This window comes from Erythranthe guttata, chromosome 9 (assembly GCF_056151865.1).
Source record: "Erythranthe guttata isolate IM_541 chromosome 9, IM_541, whole genome shotgun sequence".
Taxonomy (NCBI): Eukaryota; Viridiplantae; Streptophyta; class Magnoliopsida; order Lamiales; family Phrymaceae; genus Erythranthe; species Erythranthe guttata.
Window position 1 is genome coordinate 1289114 of NC_142541.1, and position 26933 is coordinate 1316046.

At 38.0% G+C, this 26933-nt stretch overlaps 6 protein-coding genes across 8 annotated transcripts; 2 read left to right on the plus strand and 4 right to left on the minus strand.

Moving 5' to 3' along the window:
• Nucleotides 1–973: 973 nt before the first annotated feature.
• Nucleotides 974–4812, minus strand: LOC148767826 (uncharacterized). The gene is made up of 2 exons (XM_088823332.1): nucleotides 1164–4812; nucleotides 974–990 (listed from the first exon to the last, which is right to left on the minus strand). The coding sequence occupies exons 1-2, from the start codon at nucleotides 4810–4812 to the stop codon at nucleotides 974–976; spliced, it is 3666 nt and encodes a 1221-aa protein (XP_088679458.1).
• A 1307-nt stretch (nucleotides 4813–6119) lies between these two features.
• LOC105952237 (iron-sulfur cluster assembly protein 1) lies at nucleotides 6120–8517 on the plus strand. Its single transcript, XM_012975771.2, has 3 exons — nucleotides 6120–6612; nucleotides 7628–7682; nucleotides 8215–8517. The coding sequence occupies exons 1-3, from the start codon at nucleotides 6327–6329 to the stop codon at nucleotides 8366–8368; spliced, it is 495 nt and encodes a 164-aa protein (XP_012831225.2). The 5' UTR covers nucleotides 6120–6326; the 3' UTR covers nucleotides 8369–8517.
• Nucleotides 8518–9020: 503 nt separating this feature from the next.
• On the minus strand, nucleotides 9021–13121 carry LOC148767827 (putative late blight resistance protein homolog R1A-10). Of its 2 annotated transcripts, none has more exons than XM_088823458.1 (3): nucleotides 10391–13121; nucleotides 9483–9619; nucleotides 9021–9334 (listed from the first exon to the last, which is right to left on the minus strand). In XM_088823458.1, exon 1 carries the CDS (start codon nucleotides 13043–13045, stop codon nucleotides 10403–10405), a length of 2643 nt encoding a protein of 880 aa, XP_088679584.1. In that variant the 5' UTR covers nucleotides 13046–13121; the 3' UTR covers nucleotides 9021–9334; nucleotides 9483–9619; nucleotides 10391–10402. The 2 variants fall into 2 exon arrangements, with proteins under 2 accessions (XP_088679584.1, XP_088679585.1); XM_088823459.1 differs by having other exon boundaries at nucleotides 9483–9627; nucleotides 10391–13119.
• On the minus strand, nucleotides 9152–9644 carry LOC148767828 (putative protein phosphatase 2C 30). The gene is made up of 2 exons (XM_088823333.1): nucleotides 9483–9644; nucleotides 9152–9334 (listed from the first exon to the last, which is right to left on the minus strand). Exons 1-2 carry the CDS (start codon nucleotides 9642–9644, stop codon nucleotides 9152–9154), a joined length of 345 nt encoding a protein of 114 aa, XP_088679459.1.
• A 1813-nt stretch (nucleotides 13122–14934) lies between the features above and the next one.
• Nucleotides 14935–17241, minus strand: LOC105952236 (putative protein phosphatase 2C 25). Its single transcript, XM_012975770.2, has 4 exons — nucleotides 16783–17241; nucleotides 15642–15986; nucleotides 15369–15548; nucleotides 14935–15245 (listed from the first exon to the last, which is right to left on the minus strand). The coding sequence occupies exons 1-4, from the start codon at nucleotides 17167–17169 to the stop codon at nucleotides 15084–15086; spliced, it is 1074 nt and encodes a 357-aa protein (XP_012831224.2). The 5' UTR covers nucleotides 17170–17241; the 3' UTR covers nucleotides 14935–15083.
• A 2195-nt stretch (nucleotides 17242–19436) lies between these two features.
• PANK2 (pantothenate kinase 2) lies at nucleotides 19437–26788 on the plus strand. 2 transcript variants are annotated; one of them, XM_088823460.1, is made up of 23 exons: nucleotides 19437–19764; nucleotides 19812–20308; nucleotides 20910–21122; nucleotides 21386–21444; nucleotides 21514–21630; nucleotides 21742–21861; nucleotides 21961–22055; nucleotides 22158–22251; nucleotides 22460–22591; nucleotides 22704–22816; nucleotides 22893–23085; nucleotides 23717–23925; nucleotides 24056–24100; nucleotides 24198–24246; nucleotides 24319–24401; nucleotides 24523–24639; nucleotides 24735–24798; nucleotides 24875–25021; nucleotides 25113–25271; nucleotides 25810–25893; nucleotides 25999–26193; nucleotides 26285–26356; nucleotides 26475–26788. In XM_088823460.1, the coding sequence occupies exons 2-23, from the start codon at nucleotides 20044–20046 to the stop codon at nucleotides 26562–26564; spliced, it is 2715 nt and encodes a 904-aa protein (XP_088679586.1). In that variant the 5' UTR covers nucleotides 19437–19764; nucleotides 19812–20043; the 3' UTR covers nucleotides 26565–26788. The 2 variants fall into 2 exon arrangements, with proteins under 2 accessions (XP_088679586.1, XP_088679587.1); XM_088823461.1 differs by having other exon boundaries at nucleotides 19629–20308; nucleotides 22460–22595; nucleotides 22708–22816.
• Nucleotides 26789–26933: the final 145 nt, after the last annotated feature.

Genomic DNA, 26933 nt, shown 5'->3' on the forward strand with positions numbered 1-26933 from the left:
AGATCCAGGTACGTGAGTAATGTTGGCGTGTATTTGGCAAGCTCTACATTTCTCCACTAATTCTCTAGCGTCTTGACGCATAGTCGGCCAGAAGTATCCTTGACGTAACGCTTTGATGGCTAGTGCTCGCCCTCCTAAGTGGTTCCCACAAATGCCTTCATGAATTTCACGGAGAACATATCTTGCTTCGTCCGGTCCGAGACATCTTAGGTAAGGTACCGAAAAACCTCTCTTGTATAGCTCCTCCCCGATAAGTAGGAATCGAGCGGCTTTTATTTTTAATTTCCTCGCCGCTGCTCCGTCTTGAGGCAATTCTGACGTGGATAGATATTTTATTATCTCGTCCTTCCAACACGGAGTGTTACTAGTACATAGGATTTGTGTGCCTGTTTCTATCTCGGGTTTGGCGGAAGAGAGAAAAGTGATCTTGCGACTGTCGAGCTTTGACATGGAACTCGCTAAGCGAGCCAATTTGTCTGCCATGGCATTTTCGGCTCTAGGTATTTGCCTGACTTCCACCTTCTCGAAACTTTCCATGAGGCGTTTGACCAACTCGAGGTACTTAATCATACTTTCTTCTTTGGCTTCGTATGTGCCTAAGACTTGGTTTACTACTAGTTGGGAGTCACTGTGTGTAACCAACTTCTTAGCTCCGGCTGCTTGAGCTAACTTCAATCCAGCTACAAGGGCTTCGTATTCCGCTTCATTATTGGAAGCTGGAAATTCTAACTTCAATGCGTACTCCAAAGCATCGCCTTCGGGACTTGTGATCCAAATTCCTGCCCCACTACCCCCCGTGGTAGAGGAACCGTCTACATAAACCGTCCACGTCGGTGTAGAACATGTAGATTCGTTAAACGTCATTTCGACGAGAAAATCCGCAAGGACTTGAGCTTTGATTGCCGGGCGTGATCGGAACTCTACCCCATACTCACTCAGTTCGATCGCCCATTTGGCCATCCTCCCCGATGTTTCAGGACTTTGGAAGATCTGTTTAAGGGGGAAATTTGTCAACACCACTACCTGGTGTGATTGGAAATAGGGCCGCAATTTTCGCGCTGCCGTGATTAATGCCAAGGCCAGTCGCTCTATGTTTGAATATCTCTGCTCGGCTCCCCGTAGGGCGCGACTGACGTAGTAGATGGGTTGATGCCCTCTTTCACCTTCGAGTACTAAGACTGCGCTGATCGCCTCTGACGTAGTTGCTAAGTACAATAAAAGTTCGTCTCCTTCCCTTGGTTTGGTCAGGAGGGGAGGTGACGCTAGGTATTGCTTCAGTTCCTCGAATGCTTTTTGGCACTCTTCCGTCCACTTGAATTTCTTCCCCTCCCGCAGCACTCTAAAGAAAGGAAGTCCTTTGTCTGCTGAACGGGAAATAAATCGATTCAGCGCCGCTAAACAACCGTTTAATTGTTGGACATTTTTTATGGATTTAGGTGGGGCCATGTTGATCAGGGCGTCAATCTTGGCCGGGTTTGCTTCGATTCCTCGTTGCGAGATCATATAGCCTAAGAATTTGCCGCCCTTCACTCCGAAGGAGCATTTCGAAGGATTTAGTTTCATTTTGTATTCTCTAAGAATAGCGAAGCACTCCTCGAGGTCCTTCAAGTGGTTTTCGGCCTTAGGGCTTTTAACTAACATATCATCGATATACACTTCCATGTTACGCCCAATTAGATTAGCGAACATGGTGTTCACCAGTCGTTGATAGGTTGCTCCTGCGTTTTTGAGGCCGAATGGCATTACCTTGTAGCAATAAATGCCTTGGTCGGTAATGAAACTCGCTTTCTCTTGGTCCTCAGGGGCCAGTTGGATCTGGTTGTACCCTTGGTATGCGTCTAAAAAGCTTAACAACTCACATCCTGAGGTGGAATCCACCAGCTGATCGATCCTTGGGAGAGGGAAAGGATCTTTAGGACAAGCTTTGTTCAGGTTAGTGAAATCCACACATAAACGCCATTTTCCCCCTGATTTCGCCACTAGGACAACATTTGACAACCATTCGGGATATTGAACCGGACGTATTTGACCAGCCGCAAGGAGTTTGTCGACCTCCTCTTTGATGTGTTTATTACGTTCCGGGCCAAAAGTCCTTTTCTTTTGTTTTACCGGCTTGAGTTTCGGGTCAACGTCAAGCCGATGAACAATTTTAGATGGGGGAATTCCTTCGAGATCTTCCTCTCTCCATGCAAAGACATCACCGTTTTTCCGAAGGAACTCCACGAGCCTTGTTTCTGCTTCGGGCTCAAGGTTGGTTCCCACTCGGAGTAGTTTATCTTGATCGCCCGGGATCAACTCTACACTTTTTAGTTCTTCTACTGCTGCGAGTCTTGTGCTATCGGCATCTTGATTGGTCGAGGGAGTGATGAAGTCGTTTTTGACAGCCATCACCCATTTTCTCTTCAGATAATTGGGAGTGTCATCTCCTCCTCCCACTTGCTTTGTGTTCCGAACCTGAGGTGCCTTCAAAGTGTTCGCATAGCATTCTCGAGCTATGCGTTGATCGCCTACGGCTTCTCCGACTCCGCTAGCCGTAGGAAACTTCAACTTCATATGATAGGTTGACGGGACTGCTCTGAAAAGGTTCATACTCGGCCGCCCCAAAATGACGTTATAAGTCGACGGTGCCTTGACGACTAGGAAGTTGACCGTGTTTGTAGCTCGGCATGGGAATGATCCCAAGGACAAGACTAAGGAAATTTCTCCCACAGCTTCGACGGCGTGTCCCGTAAAACCTACTAGGGGTGTTTTCACAGGCGCGAGTTTTGCATTGGCAATCCCTAGTTTTTCGAAGGCGTCGTAATATATAATATCAGCCGAGCTACCACCGTCCACCAAAATCTTCTTCACCAAATAATTAGAAATTGATGCAGAGATGACTAAAGCGTCGTTGTGTTCACCACGTGGTCCTATGAGATCGTCGTCGCTAAATGTAACCTCTGAGTTTGGGTGGTGAACGTGGTAAATATGTCCCTCTGGACGTTCTGTCGTAGAATACGAGCCTCTTGCTGCCCGAATTAATGCTCGTCGTGAGCTAGGAGTGTCACCGCCCGAGGGTCCTCCGGAAATAACTGCAATTATTCCTTGAGTTGGAAGATTGTCATCCTCTCGATCTTTCCTAGGGTTGGGACGTTCTCCTTTATGCTGGAAGCGGGGTTTGTTTTGGAATTTTTGGTGTCGTGGCGCATCCACGAATTCTCCCAGGTGCCCTTTTTTAATTAGCCTCTCGATTTCTTGCTTTAGTTGGAAGCACTCGTCGGTAGTGTGTCCCCGATCTCGATGGTACTCGCAGTATTTTTCCGATTTTTGCCTTTTCGGATTTTCTTTCATCTGTCTCGGGGGCTGGACTAGACCTTTCTGCTCCGCTACCATCCATACTTCCATGAGTTTTGCTTTTAGGGGAGTAAACTTTGGGTAGGTAGGGGCGTGGATCGAACGTCCTTCTTCCTTCCTTTTTGCCTCATGGCGCTCTTCTTCGCGCTTCCTTTTCACGGGAAGTCCCATCTCTACGGCCTCTTCTATCCGGATGAACTTCTCCGCTCGGTTCAGAAGCTCCTCCAGAGTTTGTGGGGGTCGTCCTGCTATGGATTCTTGGAAGCGAACGTGCCTCAAGTTATGTTGCAGTATATCGGCTAGTAGGTCGTGGTTAACATTGGGTACCTCGTGCACCGCTTTGACAAACCGCTGTACATAGTCTCTCAATGGTTCTCCCTCGCGTTGTTTGACTTTGAAGAGGTATGATCCGGTTTTGGCGTATCGCTTGTTGATGGAATACTGGCTAAGGAAACGTTCCGATAACTGGCCCAGGCCATCCAATGATCCTCCTGGCAGACCGTTGAACCAAGTTTGTGCTTGATCAGTTAAGGTAGTTTGGAAGATTTTGCAGTAGGCGGCATCACTGAGGCCGTAAAGGTCGATCTTAGCGAAGAAATTGTTAAGGTGAGTTTGAGGATCTCCGGTTCCATCGAATTGGGGCAGATTGGGGATCCTAAATCCGAGCGGTAAAACTTCCTCCATGATAGCCGGAATAAAAGGGCTTATTCGGGCGGGGAGCGTTCCAAATCGAGCGGTTGATCTTGAAGCTTCTTGTCGCGGGCTTCTCGAATTACGCTTGTTACCATTCTCGCGGTGCCTTCTCGTCTCTTCAGCCCAAGTGTACCTACTCCCATGTTCGTCTCGTGGGGAGTTGCCTCGGCGAAAGGATCGTCCGCGATGCCTATCGCCTCGAGGCTCATGGCGTGTAACACTTGGCCGAGAGGATCCACTTCTTTCTCGGCGGCCTCGCGCCGCTCTCTCCCTTGAAGGAGCCCGTTGCTTAAGGGGCCGTGGTGACCGACCGCGCGTCTCTCCTCGAGGAGCCTGGTCCGAGGCTGAGCTATGCTGATGCGACCGGGGCGGGGCATACCTACGGGGAGCCCGTTCTGAAGAAATGCTTCGGTCGCTAAGCGATACCCTCTCCTCAGAGTCGTGGAGTTCTACGATGGGCGGGGTCCCGTGGACGTGAGCGGGTTCCGAGGGGTCGCTCTCTGAAAGAATCGGCTCTTCGAAATCACTATGGCCTTGGGCGCTAATGTATTGAGCTACTGCGTCCGCCGCTGCCCAAGCCGCTGCCTTGGCCGCGGTCTCGTCCATCATTGCTTGCAACTCTTCCGTCGTCATTTGGATGATCGGCACCGAAGGTCCCGCCGCGTTGGTTGTCCCCGCCGTCCTCTTTCTTCGAGGCGGATCCGGGATCCCACCGCCGGCTCCTTGTTGGGGCGGATTAAGGCTACCTTGACCACCTCCTCCCGTGTCACGTGATCGAGTCTGCATTCCCACAGACGGCGCCAAAATGATGCTGCTCAAATGCCAATTGGGCAACCCAAGTGTCCTTGAGCCCACAAAGATAGAGAATGCCGTGAGTCACTGCCACGTGTCCGAGGTAGTCGAAGGGATTGCTCCGTTCGTTAACCTACAAAACAATTGAAACACTAGATGACACGCCGGGTTTGGCCCGGCGATTATCCTCCGACGCTCAAGTCAGAAGATGTATTAATATAAGCAAATAATTATTATTAATTGCCAAATTAGAGTGTACCTTTCTATGTGAAATGACACATACATTTATAGGTGGATGAATAGGTAGGACTTTTTGTAAAAATCCGATGTGGGACAATGTGTTGTTACTTTTATAGGTAAAAAGTAATCTAATTGAGTTTTCATACAATTAGATTAATTTAGGGCAATTTGGGCCTAATCTTAATTAGGTTTATGGGCCTAATTATGATTAGACACATCAGCGACATACACTATAGTTTAGTCGAGTGTCGAGTGGAGACATATTACTATATTACCCTCATAAAACTACATGAGAAAAATAGCCCTATCATTCATCGGATAAGCTTATAAACTGTTAAAACGAGTTTATAAGATGTTTAAAAATTCATAAGTTCTTCCTAAGTGTTTGGTATTTTTTTTATAAAAAAATCTTAAAAATTCAAAAAATAAGGTTAATTCTAGTAATAAAACGTAACAATTTGTCAACTTATCAAACATAAAAGCTTATCAGCTATTTAAAATAAGTTTTCGCTAAATGGGCTCCATCGTCATTGAACGTATTTGAGTGCATGTAGTTTAGTGGTGGTAAACGAGGTGAGTCGGCTCGCGAACTCGACGAGCTGGCTTGAACTCGAGCTCAAGCCAAATGTTAGTTGTTCGACAGCTCGCGAGCTGCTTTTTTTTCTTCTTTTTAATATATTAAAATTAACTAAATATTAAATAGTCTATAATAATAAATATTTCTAGTATTTAAATAGAAACAAATGTATATTACTTAGATAATTCATAATAATAATAATAATAATAATAATAATAATAATAATAATAATAATAATAATAATAATAATAATAATAATAATATAAAACTTAAAAAAATATAATTACAGTTCATTATTTATAATAATTTTTTTCTATTTTACTATAAATAATTTTTAATAAAAATATAATAATTAAGGGAAAGAAAACCCTAAATGAGCTCGAGCTCGAGCCAAAAAAAATAACTTGATGAGCTCGAGTCAGCAAAGCAGCCGAGCTCCGCGTTCACACCTCTTTGTAGCTTTACACAAGACCCATCCAATCAAAACGAAGCACCGCACAAAATCCATCACAGGCAGGTAATGTTATCACCGCCTTTTCGATAAGCATAAAACCGAACCCGATTCCCCTTATTCGAACCGCCTTTTTCCTCCTCTTAACAAACTTCAACAGACGTTCCCTCATTTTTCACAAACCCTAGAAACGAAACTATTTCCATTCGATTCGATTTCTCCGATCAAATCCATCCAAAAATGTTGAGGCAGGTAACGAACAGGATCGTCGGTCAAGGGCTGCGCTCCCCTGCGGCGGCGCCGCTGAGGATGTACCACGAGAGGGTGGTGGATCACTACAACAACCCTAGGAACGTCGGGGCGTTCGACAAGAACGATCCCACTGTCGGCACGGGTCTTGTCGGAGCACCGGCGTGTGGTGACGTCATGAAATTGCAGATTAAGGTTGACGAGGAGAGCGGGAAGATCGTTGATGCTTGTTTCAAGACCTTCGGCTGCGGCTCCGCCATCGCCTCCTCCTCTGTTGGTGCGTATGTTACAGTTAAATCAATATTGTTTTTTCGATATCGTAAAACTATGGCGTACGGATTTCGATTTCTGTAATTTGATATGTATCTAATTGTTTAATGTTGTTTTGTTTGATTTGATTTGAGGTGGACGGTATTTGTTTCTGGGTAATTTTCATTGTGAGAAGATTAGTGAGCTGGAAATTTGATTTAAGCAATAGTTAGAATCGAAAGTTCGATAGTGTATTGCTGGTAGAATTTATTGATATTTACGTGGCACAAGTGAATTTCAGCGAATTACAACTGCGTCTGGATGAACTTTAGATCTTCGATTGTGAAGCTGCTACTTCTGAATGATAGGGCTGTGACTTGTGATTTTGTCGGTTTAGTAGCATTTTAGCATATACCTCAAAGATTCTTTTTTTTTCTTTCTTTCCGATAGCATGAATTGCATAGGTTAGTCGGTCCTTAGTCTATATAGTACATCGGTATTCGCTGGATAGTTATATGGTCTACATGAAATTGATTTTGCGTTTGTTTAGGCTTTAGGCTTTATCACGACTATCGATTTTCTGTTCCACTCCACGTTAGTGTTTATCCAGAAACGGGGGCCTAAGTTTGAATTGTCCCAACTCTTATCTTCAAATTTCCCGGATGAAGATTAAGATTCGTCTGCTTCACCTGTGAATGATTAATACGATTATCTCGTGCCTGATTGTTTCTTATATACCGCGGTATTTGATCCTCTATAAGTTGATGCTTTTTTTTGTTTATCGAGTTCTATCAGTTGAATTAATCCAATGGAAATAATAATTGGAATCGGGAATATAAATATCTCGATCATGATATCATATATATGGCAAGAAAGAAGATGATCACACTATGCATAATGCATTCTAGAGGCATGAATTTTGAGTACTAAGATCGAGATTTTTTATTTTTTTTTAACTTTTATCTTACTCTTGGCTTTGCTGCTATTACTTGGTCACTCCAACAAACTATTGCTAAGAAATTTTTTTTTGGCTCCATTTTCAGCCACCGAATGGGTGAAGGGTAGACAAATGGAAGAAGTTCTATCAATCAAGAACACGTAAGTTGGTCTCCTTTCAAATTCTTTATATGTGTGATTTAACTGTTGTAATATAGAACCTAATAGTTCGGAAAAGCTTCAAGCTAGTAGTTCTGCATCTCCTTTAGTTTGTACTGCTTGCATTTTGTGATCTCGTAAATATGTTTGCCTTAACAGGTTATATTTTCCTTTTGAAATTTGATAAATCGTCACTCTTCGATAACATAATCTGTAATTCCTGCTGCTCTGTTAAGATTCAACAGAACATGAGCGTTTTTTTATTTCTGCTTTTAAGGCGAAATGTTGTATGAGATATTTGCTTTACTAAGTTATCTGGCGGAATGTTTCTGTAGCTATGTTGAGAGTCTTAGAATCTCATATTATATTGTTTTACGGAAATTGAAATGGGAGCAATTTTTCTAGACGTAACAGATTTAGTCGACTTTTCTTGCCAAGCACATGATTTTTATTTTCAAACTATTTCCCGAAGAATCTTACATATCTCTCAATAGCTTGTGATTTTCTCTGAAATTTTATTTTATATCAATAATAGGGAAATTGCAAAGCATCTGTCTCTTCCGCCGGTGAAACTCCATTGCAGCATGCTCGCTGAGGATGCAATAAAGGCTGCTGTGAAAGATTACGAGGCAAAGCGTTCAAAATCAAATGAAACCACTGTGGATAAATCTGCTGCTGCTACTGCTTGAGGATGTGGTGCTCAAGACACATTATATAATAATCATGTCACAATAATGGCTGTACGTGGAAATCAATAAGCCTCTGCTTTTATACTCGTTTGATGTAATATTTAAAGGATAATCGTGTACGAGCATGTATAGTGAATTTATGGGATTTACGTGGTTGAGTATTTTATGATTGCTTTTTTTTTTTTTTTTTTTTAACTATATTAGTGAAGTTTAGATTTTCTATTTGAAGTCAACGGGGTAGCCATTTGTTATTCTCACAGAATTGGTTTTCGATTCTGGATATCTGGTACCGGTCGCAAGCTTTGAGTAAATGTTTCAATTCTGAACGGAAATAATGTCTCGTTTACTCTGATCATTTATTTGGGCAATTAGGAAAAAAGGGTCATACATATTTGAATGCAACACACGCCGATAGAATCTTTTCAGTCGAGCTCTGGTTGGGGCCCGGCCCTCCCTCCCTCACTGTCTCCTGATCGAAGTTGCAAATCTCTGACAGTATTCATCCCGTAATTCATCCATAAAAGATTCCGAGCATTCAAACACCTCTATCAATTTAAGTGATCATGCCAATCTAATCGTGACAGCCGTTGTCACCTATCATTTTTAGTTTCCGTCATACCTATAGTACTCAACTTGTTATTCAAAACAACACTTTGGGAAACAAGTGTATGCAAGCATACTTCGGCTGTTCTAATCTTTTGTTAAATTCTGGTTCATTAAGCCCTCAGAAACCTAAAAGTTGATGAGTTTCGAGGGAAGATTCTTGTGGGAACACACCCATATTCAGAAAGCATACTTTAGTCGATAGAGGAATCTACCGAATTGAGTTAACATCACACTAATATCATCACTAGAGCCTCTGGAAACAGAGGGTTCAACGAGCTTTCTACATGCCGATAGTGGCCGAGGCTTATCGATGTTTGCGCACAAAGGGCGGGCATTATCTACTGCCTCTTGATTGCTCACCTGCATAAACAATCACCAATGGACAAGTCATTACCATAATAATAATATTAAAAAAAAAAAAAAAAAACCATTTAATCATATTTAAGAAATTAGATCAAACATTTCAAAAGAAACATAAATATATGATCCAAGATTTGATTATTAATACCTTATCCCACAATCCATCATAAGCATGTAGAAGAAACTTGTATTCAGGTTCAAGTTTGAGTACTTTAGTCTCCGGTTCTGCCGTAACCCACTGCCTAAGATATCGATCTCCAATAGCTCTAGAAATCGCTAAAGATCCTAGTACTCTCCAAACACCAGACATTCCAAAAAAAAAAGACTGTATAAGAACTAAGGAATAATGAATCAAGAATACATAAAATGTTTAGTAAATAAAAGAGGATGATTATGTGTTTTTAGGTGTTAACCAAGGTTTTGAATAAAGTTGGAGAACGGATAATAATTTTCATATACTGATCGTACTAACACCATGGCTATGAAGTATGAAGCCTCAAACTTGATAGAAATTAACTAACTAACCCGTGAACTAAGAAATAAGAAAACTGCTATTAACTACTTAAGCCACTACTTACTTTACATAAACTAATCGGCTAATCTAAGATATATGACTCCTTCCGCACATTATCGTGAAAGCCGTTGTCACGTATCAGTTTCTCGTCCTCCCGAGACGGGCGGTGATCACAGGTGAGGGCCTCTGCCTCCCCATTTCTCCGACAACAGCTCGACAGACGAACATATATATATATATTGGAAAATAAGATTGAAGTTGCCAGAATACAGCTTCTGAAACTTGATTCGAATTCATATAAATTGGGACAACAAATACAATACTCAACTTAAACTAGTTGCAAGGCATGAACGATTTAAGAAGATGGGAGAATTAGAAGACTTTATTCAACACTTATAACAAAAGTTAACAAGATCAAAAATTGCATGACCAATAGACACGTTGAAGTACAATAAGACTAACAAATTAGATTCGAGATTCATCAACCTTAAAAAGAAAAAAAAGTAACTGAGTAGAGAAGTAGTAACCACATGATGTATTACCTTAAGTCGAACTCATGATTTGAATTTGGGCTTCTTGTCATCATCACCTGAAGAATGGACCAGCAATTGAAGTCGTTTATTGTCAAAAATCTCTTTTTCCTCTTTTATTTCCTCCATGAGGAATTCCGTGCAATAATGCACCTCTATCATTTCAAGTGATCCGTGATATCCAAATTCAGGAGGGATCTTTTGCAATTTGTAGCAGTGACTAACAATCAGACGTTCCAGCACAGGGTAGTGGCTATAACCAGATATCAAGTACTCTAAATCTAAGTCTTCTAGCAGCAGGAACTTTAGCTTGCGGAATCCCCCCTTGTATGTTTCCCACACGGGGCCGCAGAACGCATACCATCGCAATTTGAGCGCTTCAAGATTCGGCAATTCTGCAATCACTCTCATATACTCCCATGAGAATCCACATCCACTTAGAGTTATCTTTTTTACGTTGACAGGGAAATTGATCGGCATTGAAGAAACAACTTGAGAAAACCTCACAAGGCTAGGACTTTCAAGGACGCATTTGAACGACTCAAATTCTTTAAAGAGAGAGGCAAAACGATCAGCACCAAGGAAACTGAAGGTCTCGACTGAGTTGTGTGCTGACTCAATCTTGATGCCTATTTTCATTAGGTTGGGGATTCTTGCAAGAACCCCCACGGTACAACTGTGTGCGCTTACACCCGAAAGCGTTAAAAGCTTTGTTAGGACAAGAGAGTCATCATTTGCAGAAGAAGGATCTGGCAGGTCGAATCCCATGCACGCCAGGTGCTTCAGCTTATGCAACTTCCAAATCTCTATAGGCAGATAAACTGGAAAATTCGACCATTTGATGTTATGATGCTGACTGACGATCAAGACTTCAAGGTTCCAAAGGCTGGCTATAGAACAAGGGAGCTTTGCATCATATGTGATGGCAAGGTACCTTAAGTGAACTAAATCTAGTATTTGATCTGGGAATTCATAAAAGCGGATTGCGACTGCATCTAGTACCTTGAGCAATCGAAAACCCGTGTACAGCACTACTGGATATCGTTGTTTTGGACCAAAGCAGAGAAGAGAACGTGCATTTGGAATTGAATCCATCCAGGTATGCACCATTCTGAAACCAAGAACGACGTTGTTGTGGAAGCACAACCGGTTCTGGCTATTTAAGTCCTCCGGAAAACTGCCGGTATACTTTCTTATGACGTAGAAAAACTTTTCACTATTAGCTTCATTGACGCATAGATTCCGAAAGGTAAAATGCAGTCTACACGTTTTAGTTTTCCTCGTACCTATAAAACTCAGCTTGTTATTCAAAACAACACTTTGGGAAACAAGTCTATTCAAGCATTCTTCGGCTGTTTTTTCTAAGCTTTGGTTCTCTTCTGGCTGAAGAAAGCCCTCGGAAACCCATAATTTGACGAGTTTCGAGAGATGAATCTCGTAACTTTTCGGGAACACACCCATATAAAGAAAGCATACCTTTAGATACTGAGGCAGCATCCTGTAACTCAAAGATAGTGCGTCTGAGAGTGGTGTATTGTCATTTGTTGTGATGGTAAGTGGATCTTCATTTTCTGCTACCAGCGTCCAACTTTCGACCGTTCTATCAATGTTACCGAGGAGCTTTCCAACCTCGATAATCGCCAAAGGTAGTCCCTCGCAGTTCTTGGCAATCTTCTTCCCCACCTTCTCAAGTTGCGGACTGCACCGCTCTTGAGCATTGAATACAAGCTTGCGAAGTAGATTCCAACTCTCATCGTCATTCAGCAAAGGCATCTCCATAAACTTCACTCTGTCGCCACGATCGAAGTCTAGAAGCCTAGATGTCAAAATGATTCGACTCCCGTTTTTGTTATCCGGAAAGCCAAGTCGTAGTCGATACCAAACCTGAGGGTTCCATACATTATCCAACACAATCAGATACTTGCTTCTTAATAAACTCTGGAATAAAATTTCAACTAGCAAAGCTTCATCATCATTAACGAGGAAGATTTCGTCCACTTTACGACCGTAGAAACTCATTCGACGCAGAATAAGTTTCACCGTTTGTTTCAACTGATACTGCGGGCCGATCGATACAAACGAATAGCATTCAAAAGAAGTTAAAACATCTGGATCGTAACAAACCTCTCTGGCAAGAGCAGTCTTACCGATGCCGGCCATACCGCCAATTAACATCATCCGGAGTTGGATCGTCGGAGCGAAAATCCAATCCCTTAGTTCCTCGTGCAATTTTTTCCCCAAATATTTCTTCTCAATTGTCAATGGAAAGTGGTCGTGATCGAAAGAATCGTCGCTCGGTTGTTGGTAATGATCTTCGTCGGTGTTCAGCAGTGTTTGGGTAAATGAAGTAATTGCTTCTCTGACTTTCAGCAGTTGTTGTTGGGCCAAACCCTCGTTCACAGAGCTTCGATCGGATCGGATATGAAATCGGTCTGAAATTAGATCTTCGAATTTCTCTGCTGCTGCTTTAACTCGTCTTTCCGAATAAGAAACATCTACTCTCTTGCTGCTCGGCAATGGCCTGATTGTTTCGATAAACGATTGCAAGTAACAAATCTCTTTGGAGATTAATTCATTTTCTGAATCGGGAAGAACAGAATTCGATTTGGGTGAACGCAGAAGGTTGTCTATCGTATTCTTAAGGGAAACTACAGCACCATAAGCCATTTCTTCTTCTTCTTCTTCTCTCTCTTCTCTCTCTCTATGTATCTCTCAAAATGACAATGTAAAAGGGTAAATACTGGACTCGCTTTTCAAGCGCGTGGTCTAGAATAAAAGGGTAAATATTCTTTTTTTGATTTTTTTCTTTTTTTTTTTAAGTATAAAACGAAATAGAAGATGTCAATCGACAATTAAGAGCATCTCCGACCGGTCGCTATATCGCCATTTTTTCATCTAATTTATGTATTTTTAGTTTCTCACCCGAAATTCATATATCACTGTTACACCTAAAATTATGGAGATTTGGTTATAGCCTCCCACCGTGGTCAACCCCATATCACCATATACTCAAATCCTATTTTTCCACCAAATTTTTTGGTGAAGACCATTTTTCTATTTTTCCTACTAAATAATCAGAGGTAAAAATAGCATTTGAGGTAATTAACACTAATTTATTAAGTAACATACTAACATCTAAAATGACGATTTTCAGTAATTGCACCTGATTACCAACTTATTAGCATACTTATCGTAAATACATTGATGTTAATTAATAAATTATTTTTTTAAATATAAATACATTTGTTATTTATTAATAAAAACATTAATTCTGATAATATAAATATGCTTATTGTTAATTAATTTGTATATTTTTTTTAGTATCAATGTTGATTAGGTCATTTTTTTACCTAACTAATACGCTAATTGCTATTAATGAAATACAATAATCAACAATAGAATGATTAACGAAAACACTTTAATTGATGAAAATATAAGACGAGACATTTAAATTGAAAATATAATTTTTAAAATTGATAACATAATTTTTATATTATATAGTTAAAAAAATTTATTACTTAATATTGGATCTATAATTAATATTTATGAACTAAAATTATAATTAACATTAGATTTATAGTTTTGGGGCCTATATGGTGAAATACGATGGGAGACCAAATCAAATCCCATTTCCTATAAGTGGTGAAATGGTGAAATATTATTATTTTAATATTTGGTCTAATTTTTTGGTGAAACCCATTGGAGACCTAAAATACCATCTTTCCACCAGAATTAGTGGATGGATAAAATATTGTGTTACCGGTGGAAGATGAACCCATTTTTTCACCACAAAAAATGGGATTTGGTGAAAAAATGATGAAATCGGTTGAAGATGCTCTAATAACAATTTATTCTTTTTATTTTAAATAACGTATTTAAATTATAAAAAAAAAATTCACATTTAAATTAAATTAAAATATCCCTGTTATTCTCTTATGTGCATGTTTTTTTCCAACGAATAGTAACGAGGACTCTATCGGGACGGAATTTTTTAACTCCTATAATACTAGAATTGCATCCGTGCGCACAAAACAAGTTAGTGAAGTATAGATTTTTCTATTTGAAGTTATAATTGTGACGGCGATTTAGGTGGTGTTTGCAAATGCTTTTTGAAAGTGATTATGCGGTTTTTTTTGCTCATAATCTGTTTTTAGGTATTTGCAAAATCAACTTTTGTTTTTGCTTCTCTTAAAATAATCTGCTTTAAGCTATTTTTTTAAAAGCACCCATAACCCTGCTTTTTCAATTTTAGTTCATTTTCCGAAATATTTGCAAACACCCCCAACTTTTAGAAATAAGCACTTAAAACTAACTTAAATCACAATCACTAACTTCTGCTTTTAAATAATCATTTGCAAACACCACCTTAGAATTCTTACAAAATCGGTTTTTCGATTCTAGATATCTCACGAAATTTTCGATTCATTCTATACTAACACCGAAGTAATTTGAGTTTTTTTGTTCGATGAACTACATTACGAATAACGACTAACATCCTGGCAGGGTCATTATGGTCATTTCCCAAGATATATCAACTAGTTATTTACAGGTTCTGCTCATCAAAATCTGGTGCTGTTTATTCCATAAAGGCAACTAAAAATAATGTCACCAAGATAGCTAAAGTACAAAAAAAAAAAAAGAAAAAAAAATTAATCTACAACTTGTTAAATTTCTCACTCTTCTTGGTCCTAACATAATTATAGTTTTAACAAAATTTCTCCAATTGAATTAGCATCACGCTTATGTCATCACTAGCGCCTCTCGAAACCGAGAGTTCGACGAGCTTTCTACACGCCAATAAAGGCTGAGGCTTTTCGATGCCTTTGCAAAAACCACGAGCAATATCTACTGCTTCTTGATTGCTCACCTGCATTAACCATAATCAATTGATAAGTCAATAACATATATTTATAAATTTTTAAAAAAAAAAACCCTTTAATCATATTTAAGAAATTACGTAAAAATACGATCCAAGATTCGATTTGTATACCTTATCCCACAATCCATCAGAAGCAAGTAAAAGAAACTCAAACTCAGGTTCGAGTTTGAGTACTTTAGTCTCCGGTTCTGCCGAAATCCACTGCTTGAGATATTTATCTCCGATAGCTCGAGACACCGCCAAACAACCTAGTACTCTCCAAACGCCATTCCGACATACCACAAAACCACCCTAAAATAAATAAAAGAATAACGAATCAAGAAACCAGTCTTAATTAAGAAGGTGGTGAATTAATAATTGCGCGTGTGTTTTTAAGGTGCTAACCAGGGTTTCGATCCTGTGTTTCTCGTCCTCCCTGGACGGGCGGTGATCGGAGGTGAGAGCCTCCGCCGCCCCCTCTCTGCTGACTACCGCGCGACAATCGCCGGCATTCGATACCACTAGTTTGTCTCCGGCGATGAGTGCTGTGACGCAGCATGCTCCTTCTCGATAATCTTTCTTTAGAAATTCGGAATGAGTTGTTAAGTAACCGTTTTTTACAGCTAGCTCAATGCCTTCATCTGATTGGTCGATTTTTCTTAATTCATCAATGATGTTCTTGTCCAAATTCTGAGATGCAAATTCAGCTGCCTTTGTGCCACCGTGGCCATCAAATATACCAAATATAGCCTTCAAAAGGATTAAAAAAAAAAAAAGATAATTTATCAAAATATGCCCATTTAGAATTTAAGTTAATTGCATTGAGCACCCATGATTTTACTCTAATTGTTAAAAATCCCCATGTTATAAATATTAGCAAAAAACCCCTATATAACTCAATTTTATTATCAAAATATGTCCATTTAGAATTTAGGTTAATTGCATTGAGAACCTATGAGTTTACTTTAATTGTTAAAAAAAACCCCATGTTATAAATATTAGCAAAACCCCCCATAAACTCAATTTTATTATCAAAATACGCCCATTTAAAATTTAGGTTAATTGCATTGAGCATCCATGAGTTTACCCTAATTGTTAAAAAAATGCCCATTTAGAATTTAGGTTGATTGCATTAAGCACCCATGAGTTTATTCTAACTGTTAAAAAATCCCCAATGTTATAAATATTAGCAAAAAACCCCGATATAACTCAATTTTATTATCAAACTATGCCCAATTAGAATTTAGGTTAATTGCATTGAGCACCTATGAGTTTACTCTAATTGTTAAAAAATCCCCCATGTTATAAATATTAGCAAAAAAACCCCCCATAAACTCAATTTTATCATCAAACTACATCTAAAAAGTAAAAACACATCCTTAAGTGGACTGAGTGATAAAAAATGCATCATAGGGGGGATTTTGCTATATCACAGGGATTGCTTTAAGATAAACTATTGGAGTTTATTGCATTCAGCACCCTTTATTTCCTCTAATTGCTAAAAAAACCCTCCAAGTTATTTTTATTACCAAAAAGCAAAAATTACCTTGATCGGATCATCTTGAAGACCAAGCACAGCAGAATATCGATCCTCCATCTCAGCGTGCCTTCTCCCTCTTTTACAATAAACCGAATACCCATCTCCGGCCACCTCCACCACCGCCTCCTCAACCAGCGGCGCAACCGCCGATTTATTCTCCGACATCGAAACCACCACCGGAATATCCAATTGCGGCGGCCTCTTCCTCTTCAAAGCGGCTGATGACGAATCTCCGGCGGCGGCGGCGGCGGCGGAGAAAGCCCTAGCGAGCCCACTTGTCTTGTGGAAACGAACGAGACGAGGTGAAGAAGAAGAAGAAGATTTGGGAGAGCAAACGGAGGATGAAGGCGAGAAGACCGGTGAATTTGATGCTGCCACTGCGCAAGAAGACATTTTTAATTATTTAATTATTTATTGTTTGTTTTCTCTAACGTTCGGATTTTTGTATTGTTTGAGAAATAAGGGGGGAGGGTATATATAGGGGGGGGGGGGGGGGGGTGGTGGGGGGTGGGGTGGAAGTCAATGAGTCATTGTGTAATAATCCGTGTTTTCGTTTTTTTTAATTTTAATTTTAATTTTTTTTTGTTTTTTTTTTTTTTTTTGTTTTTTGTTTTTGAGTACGTGTAATGATAAATAAATAATAATACGTGTTGAATGAGTGTTGATCTAAATTGTTTAAGTCCAACTTCTTTCTTAGTGCTTTACACTTGATGGTGAAAAACGTGTTATTTGAGATAGAAGGCAACACTTTTTTATGTGTATGTATCTAATTGGTCAATGGGACCATCTCCCCATTTTCTTTAGTTTTCATTACTATTGTTGGTTTATATTTATTTTTATAGTCTTCGAGTATGAAAGCTTAAAGATAAGAAGAAGGTCTGGCGTTCTGAGAGGCTTGCAAAAATGAGTTGTGGGGTTCGATGATTTTCTGGCGTTAGTACTTTGACGGTAGAGTCAGTTGAAATTGTGCAGAAACAATGTTATTAGGTATACTTTGAGACATAAAATCAGAACGTGTGTATTAACACCCGAGAGTAAATACATGTCGTATGGATGGGGTCAGTGGCGGTACCAGGGGGGGGCAGGGGGGGGCAGTTGACCCCCCAAGAAAAAAAAAAAAATTTTTTTTAGCTATTTTGACCTAATATTTTTCGAATATTACTTTTGGCCCCCCCAAAGATTTTGTAAATATGTGTCTTAACCTTAAATTTTTTGTTTATTCTTCATAATTTTATATAAATTATAGATATATATGATATTATAGATATGTGTCGTAATTTTTTTCGCAGTATAAACCTATGTTTTCAATGTTTTGCGAACCTAAATTTTTTTTCGGGGCGTTGCCCCGAACCCCAAAATTTTAGTCAGCCCCCCCTACTTTCTAATCCTGGTTCCGCCCCTGGATGGGGTGGTGGTCCCTCGTTATGTCTTTGGTCAGATCACACGTGGGAGTGATGTGACTATTTTGAGTTATCCGTGTTTGCTGAAGACGAGTTATCTTACTTGTTGCGATCTGGTTTAGTGTAATGGAGAGAGCCAACTGGTGTGGTCGCTCTTTGTTTTGCCACAAGTGGACCTCTCCCCGTTCCATGTTATGTTGCAGGCTTTCTTCCACCTTTGTTTCTGACATTGGGTCGAATATAGTTGCATTCGCTGTCTATATCTATCACACTCACACATGGAGCTAGTGGCATACTCTATTAAGTGTGTTAGTGAATAAGATGAAATTGAGTTTGCATTGCCTTTGGATTTTGTATAAGATCCGAGCTCGACATGAATTCAATTTCGACAAAATACACAATATACTCCAAGTTGTCCTCCATCGACCTTCAAGCTCTAAGGGCCTCTTCGAAACCCGAACATTATTTCAATCCCTTTATTGTAGAAGAAACATCACATCTCAGACTTGAGTTTTTGGAGCTTGAGCTCGAGCTCGAACAAAATGGTACGAGCTCGAGCTCGAACATGCTAAAAGAGGCGAGCTCAGCTCGTTCACACCCCTAGTTTAGCTAGAATAAAGGGGAGGATTTCACTAAGACATTGCTCCACTGTCTTCGCTCTACCGAATTTGACGATCTTTCCAAAGCGCTCACTTGTCTTAAGCAAACATCCACCATTTCCATTTATCATGAAAAATTCTGGCGACTCTCTCAATCAATTCATGGGTCACCAGATCCACCAAACTCACAAAATAATCTTATACACATATCAAGATTATCTCCTAGGGGACAAGGATATTCAGAGCGTGTCATAAATGACACGTGCAATATATTTAATATTAGTGGAACGAAGTAATTAGATAATGAGTTAGTGGGTGGCTCAATTTTAATTAATCATTTACATATAAGTAGGTTAATTGGTTGATGTTTTAATGTCACTTTATGCATTTATTTAGTGGGCTTTAGTGGATTAGTTCATGGGCTATGAATTGTAAATCCTGTAAATCAACTACTACAACCAATAAAAATGTATATCAATACCTAAATAAATAATTCTCCTTTTAATTCTTCTCCTAATTTATATATGTATGTTTTCTTCTTAATCCTCAAACTAAAACTATATTTTCTTGCTTAAATTACCACGTAACAATCATATCACATTGCATTCCATGGAAATATTATTTTACTGAAAATTATAATCTCCTCTTAATTTTTCTTATTATCTTTATATTTCTTCTTCATTCGTTCTTTCGGGACCATATCGTACACGCGCGCCTATTCGTGCGTGCGAGCTACAACCTTCAATTTCTAGTACTTGTGCCAACCGAAAGATCAAACAAAGAAAAAAAATTAATACTGTCATCAACAATCATTCAAAGCCTCAATCTTTATTGCACACCTCATAAATTCAACTTTTTTTTTTCCCCTCAATTTTTCAATTTTCTGGAAAACCCCTTTAAGTTTTTTCAATCTTTCACTCAAGCCCAGTTTCTAAAAATCAAATCTTTTTCTTTTCAAGATTCAAGATTCAATAAAATCTAAATCTTGGGCCATATGGGTTTTTCATTTCTTAAAAGTAAATAAATAAATACAAAGTTTTTATTATCTGTACCTGTTTTTCTTTGTTAGTTTGTTCTTGATTTGGATAATCAGAATTTAATAGCGAAAAAAAATTCTCAGTGGGGGCAATTATTTAATCAATTTATAGACTAATAAATCAAAAAATTGGACTTTTTGACTCTAGAGTGAGAAAGTGGTGCCAAAAAAAAAAAAAGAAAAAAAAGAAAAAAAAGCAGATTGGGGTTTGGCAGCTGTAGCAGTAACTCCAATGGATAATTCAACAGAGGACCACCAAGAATTCAACATCGGGATTGACGGCGGCGGCAGTATAAATAATACTGATAATCAATTAATCGGTAGAGGAGAGAAGGAAATGGCACCCATCGCCGGAAATTCGATTCACCGGTCATCGTCGCGGCCGCAGCTGGACCTCAGCGGCGCCGCCATTCAAGGCAATTTTGAGGAGAGAGATCCCACCATTCTTTTGCCCAATCAATCCGATGATATCTCTCATTTGGCTCTCGATATTGGAGGTTAATCAATCTCTCTTGCATTTCCTTTTTTAGCAATAATTAATTAATTAAATTTTATTTATTTATTATTATTAAAAAAAAAATTATAATCATGCTTTATTGGAATTTTTGCACATGGGTTCTTGTGAAGGAAGTTTGTATCTTTATGTGAGAATTGCTGGGTTTTTTTTTCATATATATATATAATGTGTGTATATATGTATATTGTATTAGAGGTGGTGTAGAATTGAGAAATATTTGTAGTGTGGTTTTATAGCTTCAACGATACGGGCATTAAGTCGAAATTAGCTTAAGAATCCGACTTTTCGGTTTAACTTAGTAAAAGAAACTTAAGAATCCGACTTTTCTGTTTTACGACATTTTTCGGTTATAGTTATAGGTTTCAATTTTCGGGGGGAAAAAGAGCGACGTTTTTATTCCTTGCATCTTTTGTTCGTTGGCTTGTTCTTATATCTTGCTTAATCGACATTTTGTAACGAGTTGAAAAACTTTGGTATCTGATGATCTATATTGCTACATTTGTCCATTGAGTCTCGTGTTTTGCTATATAACTAAAAGCTACCGTTTTTAAAAGTTGGAATTTATATTATTACTACGACAGGATCTCTCATTAAATTGGTGTACTTCTCGAGACACGAGAACCAAACAGTGACCGATAGGAGGAGAAAGATAATCAATGCACGACTTGGTATAACCAATGTGAATAGACGGAGCTACCCGATTCTCGGAGGGAGGCTGCATTTCGTGAAATTCGAGACGAATAAAATTAACGAGTGCTTGGATTTCATCTACTCCAAGCAGCTTCATCGTGGTGGCACGTTTTCTCTCACTTTCTCTCTTGATATTTTTTGTAGATTTGATGCTACTTTTCATACGCACGTTGTTCCGTTTATCTTAGTTATGATATATATATATATATATATATATATATATATATATATATATATATATATATATATATATATATATATATATATATATATATATATATATATATATATATATATATATATATATATATATATATATATATATATATATATAAATATACATATGTATGTATATATATTTTTACAGGAATGGATTCACGCCATTGGCAATCTGAGGGTTCCGTCACCGAAAATACCATAATTAAGGTACTCCGTTTACTAGTGAAGCTAATTTATATAACGAATATCTCGTAATTTGGAACTATTTGTGCGAAGGCGACAGGTGGCGGAGCGTACAAGTTTGCCGATCTTTTCAAGGACAGGCTTGGAATTAGTATAGAGAAAGAGGACGAAATGAATTGTTTGGTGGCAGGTGCAAATTTTCTACTCAAGGTGCGATTAAATTTTTATTTATTTATTTATTTATTAGAATTGCAATCTCGATTCTTTAATTTCTTTCTCCTTACTGTAACTTATCTTTTATTACCGTGTTGTTCTGTGCAGGCAATTCGGCACGAAGCGTTTACACATATGGAGGGACAAAAAGAGTTTGTGCAGATCGATTCCAACGACTTATTTCCGTATCTTCTCGTCAATATAGGATCTGGCGTTAGTATGATCAAGGTACCGTATTCATTTCATCCCCATTTACCGAAAAGCGGCCTTAGATATTTAGTTATTGCAAATTTTTTAACTCGATTTTTTTTTTTTTTTTTTTTACAGGTTGATGGAGATGGAATATTCCAGCGTGTTAGTGGAACAAATGTCGGTGGAGGCACGTATTGGGGTCTAGGGAAGCTCTTAACCAAGTGCAAAAGGTCAATTTTTTTATATGATGGTTGACTTTATGCTACTACTAAACTTTTAAATTGTTATTAAATGTTTAAACTTTTTCCTCGTACTTTTTTTTTTCTCGTTAGTTTCGATGAACTGTTGGAGCTGAGCCAAAGGGGAGACAACAGAACCATTGATATGCTTGTTGGTGATATTTACGGAGGAATGGATTACTCCAAGGTATTTTTTTTGATGAGTCTGTGTTGCATGAATTTCGTCAAAAAATCGAGACATGTGTATCGAGTATTTTCAATTTTAGTATTTAGTATATTTGATAGGCATGTTTCCCGTTTTATTGTAATTTTTATCTTTCTAGTACTTTTTTACGACACTCCATAATTTGTTTATTCTATTTATTTATGTGAAAAATACAATAAAAAACGTGCAGATCGGTCTCTCTGCATCGACTATTGCTTCTAGTTTTGGCAAAGCTATATCCGAAAACAAAGATCTTGAAGATTACAGTCCCGAAGATATATCTCTGTCCCTCTTAAGAATGATTTCCTACAACATCGGCCAGGCAAGTTGAGTTGCAATACGTAAAAAAAAAAATTGATAGACGTTTTATATTTTCTTTAATTAATCAAAGTTATAATATGAAACGAGAGTGGTGGATCTATAATATCTTGCAGATAGCTTACTTAAACGCGTTGCGATTCGGACTCAAGCGTATATTTTTCGGAGGATTTTTCATCCGGGGCCATGCGTACACGATGGACACCATCTCATTTGCCGTCCAATTTTGGTAATTCTTGAAATATTCGAAGCAATTTAAGGTACAGTACTTTGATGCGACACTTATTACCACATTTTATTTTTAGGTCAAAGGGACAAGCACAAGCGATGTTTTTGAGACACGAGGGATTTTTAGGAGCTATCGGTGCATTTATGAGCTACGAAAAACATGGATTGGATGATCTTATGGTTCATCAATTTGTAGAAAGATTCCCAATGGGTGCACCGTATATTGGTGGAAGTGTCCACGGCCCACCTTTAGGAGATCTCAATGAAAAGGTACGATTTATTCACAATTTTTTTTTTTAATATTACTATTATTATTATTTTTTTTAGTGTCCATCGGCCACCTTTAGAAGATTTCATTGAAAATGTAGGATTTATCCACAATTTTTTTTAATATTATTATTATTTAAATTATTATTATAATATTATTATCGTTATATTATATAATTATGTATTTAATTTGTAACTATAATAAAATAAAAATAAAAATATTAAATTAAAAAAGCTCGTGAGCTCATGAACAACTAAAAATGGTCTCGAGCTTGAGCTCGTAAAAAATCCCAAGATTTTACATTTTCAATGTCCGGTAGCTGAATGTTAGTGGGGCCCAACGGGTGCTTTTTTGTACAACGCCTTTTTTAATTTATGCTGACGGCTAAAAATCGATATGAGGGGATTAATTTATAGAATATGTTCTTTACCATTTTTGTTACTTTTAAAAGATGTGTCCCTAAAGTGAAAGATTCTCAAGCCACAAGAAATATATTCTTAGCATCGCCATTTTATTATTATAAAGAGGCAGTATTGCTCAAATCTTGATGAATCCTTTTTATACACAAATAGCATGTGACATATATATATATACATACACATACATATATATATAATATTTATATGGTTGCAGATATCGTGGATGGAGAAATTTGTGCAAAAGGGAACCGAAATAACTGCTCCAGTCCCGACTGCACCACCAGGAACTACTGGCTTAGGAGGCTTTGAAGTCCCATCTTCAAAAGGAGATGCGTTACGACCCGATGCTAGCAAATTAAATGTCGGTGTTCTTCATCTTGTACCGAGTTTGGAGGTTTTTCCTTTATTGTCTGATCCTAAAACGTGAGCTAATTATTTTAAATAAACTCGTTTAAATTACATAATATTATTTTGTGATTTCGCAAAAAAAAAAAATTAAAAAAAATTTGGGTTAAATGTACTCTTAGACGAGTGGTTCTATTTGGATTTGCAGGTACGAGCCCAACACTATAGATCTTTCAGATCACGGCGAGTTAGAGTAAGTACCGTAAATTTGATTGTTATATTTCCTTAAAAGAATTATTATTCATAAGTTATCCGGTTTCTTAATGTTTAATCTTCGATTTTATTTGCAGGTATTGGTTCACTGTCTTGTCAGAACACATGCCAGACCTTGTCGATAAGGTCATTTTCGTAAATAAAAATTATTATTATTATTATAACTATGTTTTTTATTTTATTTTTTAAATTCTGCAGGCTGTGGCTAGTGAAGGCGGTACGGACGATGCCAAGAGAAGAGGCGATGCATTTGCTCGTGCTTTCTCCGCTCACCTTGCTAGGTCTATAGTTTTTTTTTGCTTCTTTATAATATCTAATTTAATTCAATTAGTTAAAAAGTAAATCCGATAAGTTAATATTCTCGTTTTCTCGTCTTATAAAGTTTCTATTTATGCGCGATAGGTTGATGGAGGAGCCAGCTGCGTATGGGAAGTTGGGCCTGGCCAACCTCTTAGAACTAAGAGAAGAGTGCTTACGAGAGTTTCACTTTCACGATGTCTACAGAAGTATTAAACAGAGGTAAAAAAAAAATTAAAAAAATAAATAAAAAATAAGTAGTATGTCATTTATAAATTATATTCTCATTTCGACACTCCTTTTTTTTCGTAATATAGAGAAAACGAGGCGTCACTAGCAGTTCTACCTGATCTGTTAATGGAACTCGACAGTATGAACGAGGTAAGTACACTTTTTGTAGCTCAATTTATTTAATAACACACTTTTTAAATATAATTATATATATATTTAATTTCAGGAAACGAGATTGCTTACGTTAATTGAAGGTGTACTTGCTGCAAACATCTTCGACTGGGGGTCCCGCGCTTGTGTTGACCTCTACCATAAGGGGACGATTATCGAAATTTACCGAATGAGTCGCAATAAAATGCAAAGGCCTTGGCGGGTCCGTGTGACAGTATTTCCTTTCAGTATTTTAATATTATTATTTATTTTTCATTTGGATTCAATATTTAACGATTATTTAATAAATACAGGTAGACGATTTCGATCTTTTCAAAGAGAGGATGTTTAGTTCAGCAGAAAAGAGGCCTCGCCCCTATAAAAGGGCATTGCTTTTTGTGGACAACTCGGGTGCCGACATTGTACTAGGAATGCTTCCACTTGCAAGAGAACTTCTCAGGCGAGGAACCGAAGTATGTTCGTTTTTTTATTTTTTTTGCTTCGGGTTACTGATTATATTAAAGTCTTGAAATATAATAGTAACGGCAAATTACGGTCAACACCCTAAGGTAAGATCAAATTACGAAAAAACCTATCTTGTTTGGATAATAACAACCACCCCCCTCAACTATGTATTGTCTTACTAAAACCCCCCTCCTTCAATAGGTAAATTTGATACCGTAAGGGTGGACGTGTAAGACGGTTACATAGTTGATGTGTGGTTGTAAATTAGTTAATTACTAATTACCCAAACAGGAGGGGTTTTTTTCGTAATTTAATGTTACCTCAGTGGCGTGGCCGTAATTTGCCCTAATAATAATTACATCTTGATTATGAAAATCCCTTGCTCGAGAATTCGTGATTAATTCATTCGTAGATCGAAGAAACGTTTTGAAAGTTTAATAGAAACTGGATTTTGTTTCATGAGACAGTATCTCGTCGTATTGGAGAGAAAAACGGGTCCGACAATTTCCTTTTATTTTATTTATTTATTAATTTAATTTTTTGCAGGTTGTGTTGGTTGCAAACTCGCTTCCTGCACTGAATGACATTACTGCAATGGAGTTGCCTGATATTGTAGCTGAGGCTGCCAAGGTTTATTTGCTACCTTTTTTTATACGATAGATTTTAATCGATTAAATTGTTGAAAAAATATATAAATAATTTACGAAAAATTACGTGCAAATGCGTGTAACGCAGCATTGTGATATTCTACGAGGGGCGGCTGAGGCAGGTGGATTACTTGTGGATGCGATGATAAACGTGCAAGATAGCCCTAGAGATAGTTCTTTCTCTGTTCCTTTAATGGTCGTCGAAAACGGGTGCGGAAGTCCGTGCATTGACCTCCGCCAGGTGAGCTCTGAGCTTGCTGCTGTTGCCAAGGATGCTGATCTGGTATTTTTTATTATTATTAATATTTTTTTTATTATTATTAATTAATATTATTTTTAAGTCTAATCATGTATACAAACTGCTACTACTACAGGTTATTTTGGAAGGGATGGGACGATCTCTACATACGAATTTCAACGCGAAATTCAAATGCGACGCTCTAAAGGTCAATTTCTAGCATTTCGGGTTTTTTTTTTTTTAAATGAAGTGTTAAAAAGATTCTTATATTTAACGGTGAAATGATTTTTTTTCTTCACATTTCCGTTTATGATTCAATTTTGCAGCTGGCGATGGTGAAGAATCAGCGGTTGGCGGCAAAGCTAATAAACGGAAACATATACGACTGTGTCTGCCGGTTTGAACCAGCTAACTGAAAGTAGCCAAAATAATAAATAAATAAATAAATAATTTGGATGAATCATAAGATTAAGGGATTATTTACCTATGTTATTTTGTTGTTCCAATTGTCTTAATTATAGGTTTTTATGGATCTCACTGACTGTAAGAGAACTCTAATTTGAGGTCAAAGTCAACTGGAAGATGATGTGTAGTATAGTTATTAATAATAATTAAAAGTCACTTTTTTATGAATTTAAAATCATAATATTTATTTCTAGACTATTAATTTATCACAAATTCACAATTTCCAAAATCATGCGAGAAAATTGAATTTATTAAATGCTGAAATTCAAAATGCATTTAAGATGTATAAGCTATAATTGAATGTTCAAACCCACTCAAAA

Coding starts and splice junctions, on each gene's coding strand:
- LOC148767826 (XM_088823332.1), bottom strand. CDS start 4,812: ATGCAGACTCGATCACGTGACACGGGAGGAGGTGGTCAAGGTAGCCTT.
- LOC105952237 (XM_012975771.2), top strand. CDS start 6,327: ATGTTGAGGCAGGTAACGAACAGGATCGTCGGTCAAGGGCTGCGCTCC. Junction 6,613..7,627: donor CATCGCCTCCTCCTCTGTTG/GTGCGTATGTTA, acceptor CTCCATTTTCAG/CCACCGAATGGGTGAAGGGT. Junction 7,683..8,214: donor GTTCTATCAATCAAGAACAC/GTAAGTTGGTCT, acceptor TATCAATAATAG/GGAAATTGCAAAGCATCTGT.
- LOC148767828 (XM_088823333.1), bottom strand. CDS start 9,644: ATGTCTGGTGTTTGGAGAGTACTAGGATCTTTAGCGATTTCTAGAGCT. Junction 9,335..9,482: donor ATGATGGATTGTGGGATAAG/GTATTAATAATC, acceptor TTGTTTATGCAG/GTGAGCAATCAAGAGGCAGT.
- LOC148767827 (XM_088823458.1), bottom strand. CDS start 13,045: ATGGCTTATGGTGCTGTAGTTTCCCTTAAGAATACGATAGACAACCTT.
- LOC105952236 (XM_012975770.2), bottom strand. CDS start 17,169: ATGTCTTCTTGCGCAGTGGCAGCATCAAATTCACCGGTCTTCTCGCCT. Junction 15,987..16,782: donor TTCAAGATGATCCGATCAAG/GTAATTTTTGCT, acceptor ATCCTTTTGAAG/GCTATATTTGGTATATTTGA. Junction 15,549..15,641: donor AACACAGGATCGAAACCCTG/GTTAGCACCTTA, acceptor TATTTATTTTAG/GGTGGTTTTGTGGTATGTCG.
- PANK2 (XM_088823460.1), top strand. CDS start 20,044: ATGGATAATTCAACAGAGGACCACCAAGAATTCAACATCGGGATTGAC. Junction 21,862..21,960: donor CTGGCGTTAGTATGATCAAG/GTACCGTATTCA, acceptor TTTTTTTTACAG/GTTGATGGAGATGGAATATT. Junction 25,272..25,809: donor TTCTCAGGCGAGGAACCGAA/GTATGTTCGTTT, acceptor AATTTTTTGCAG/GTTGTGTTGGTTGCAAACTC.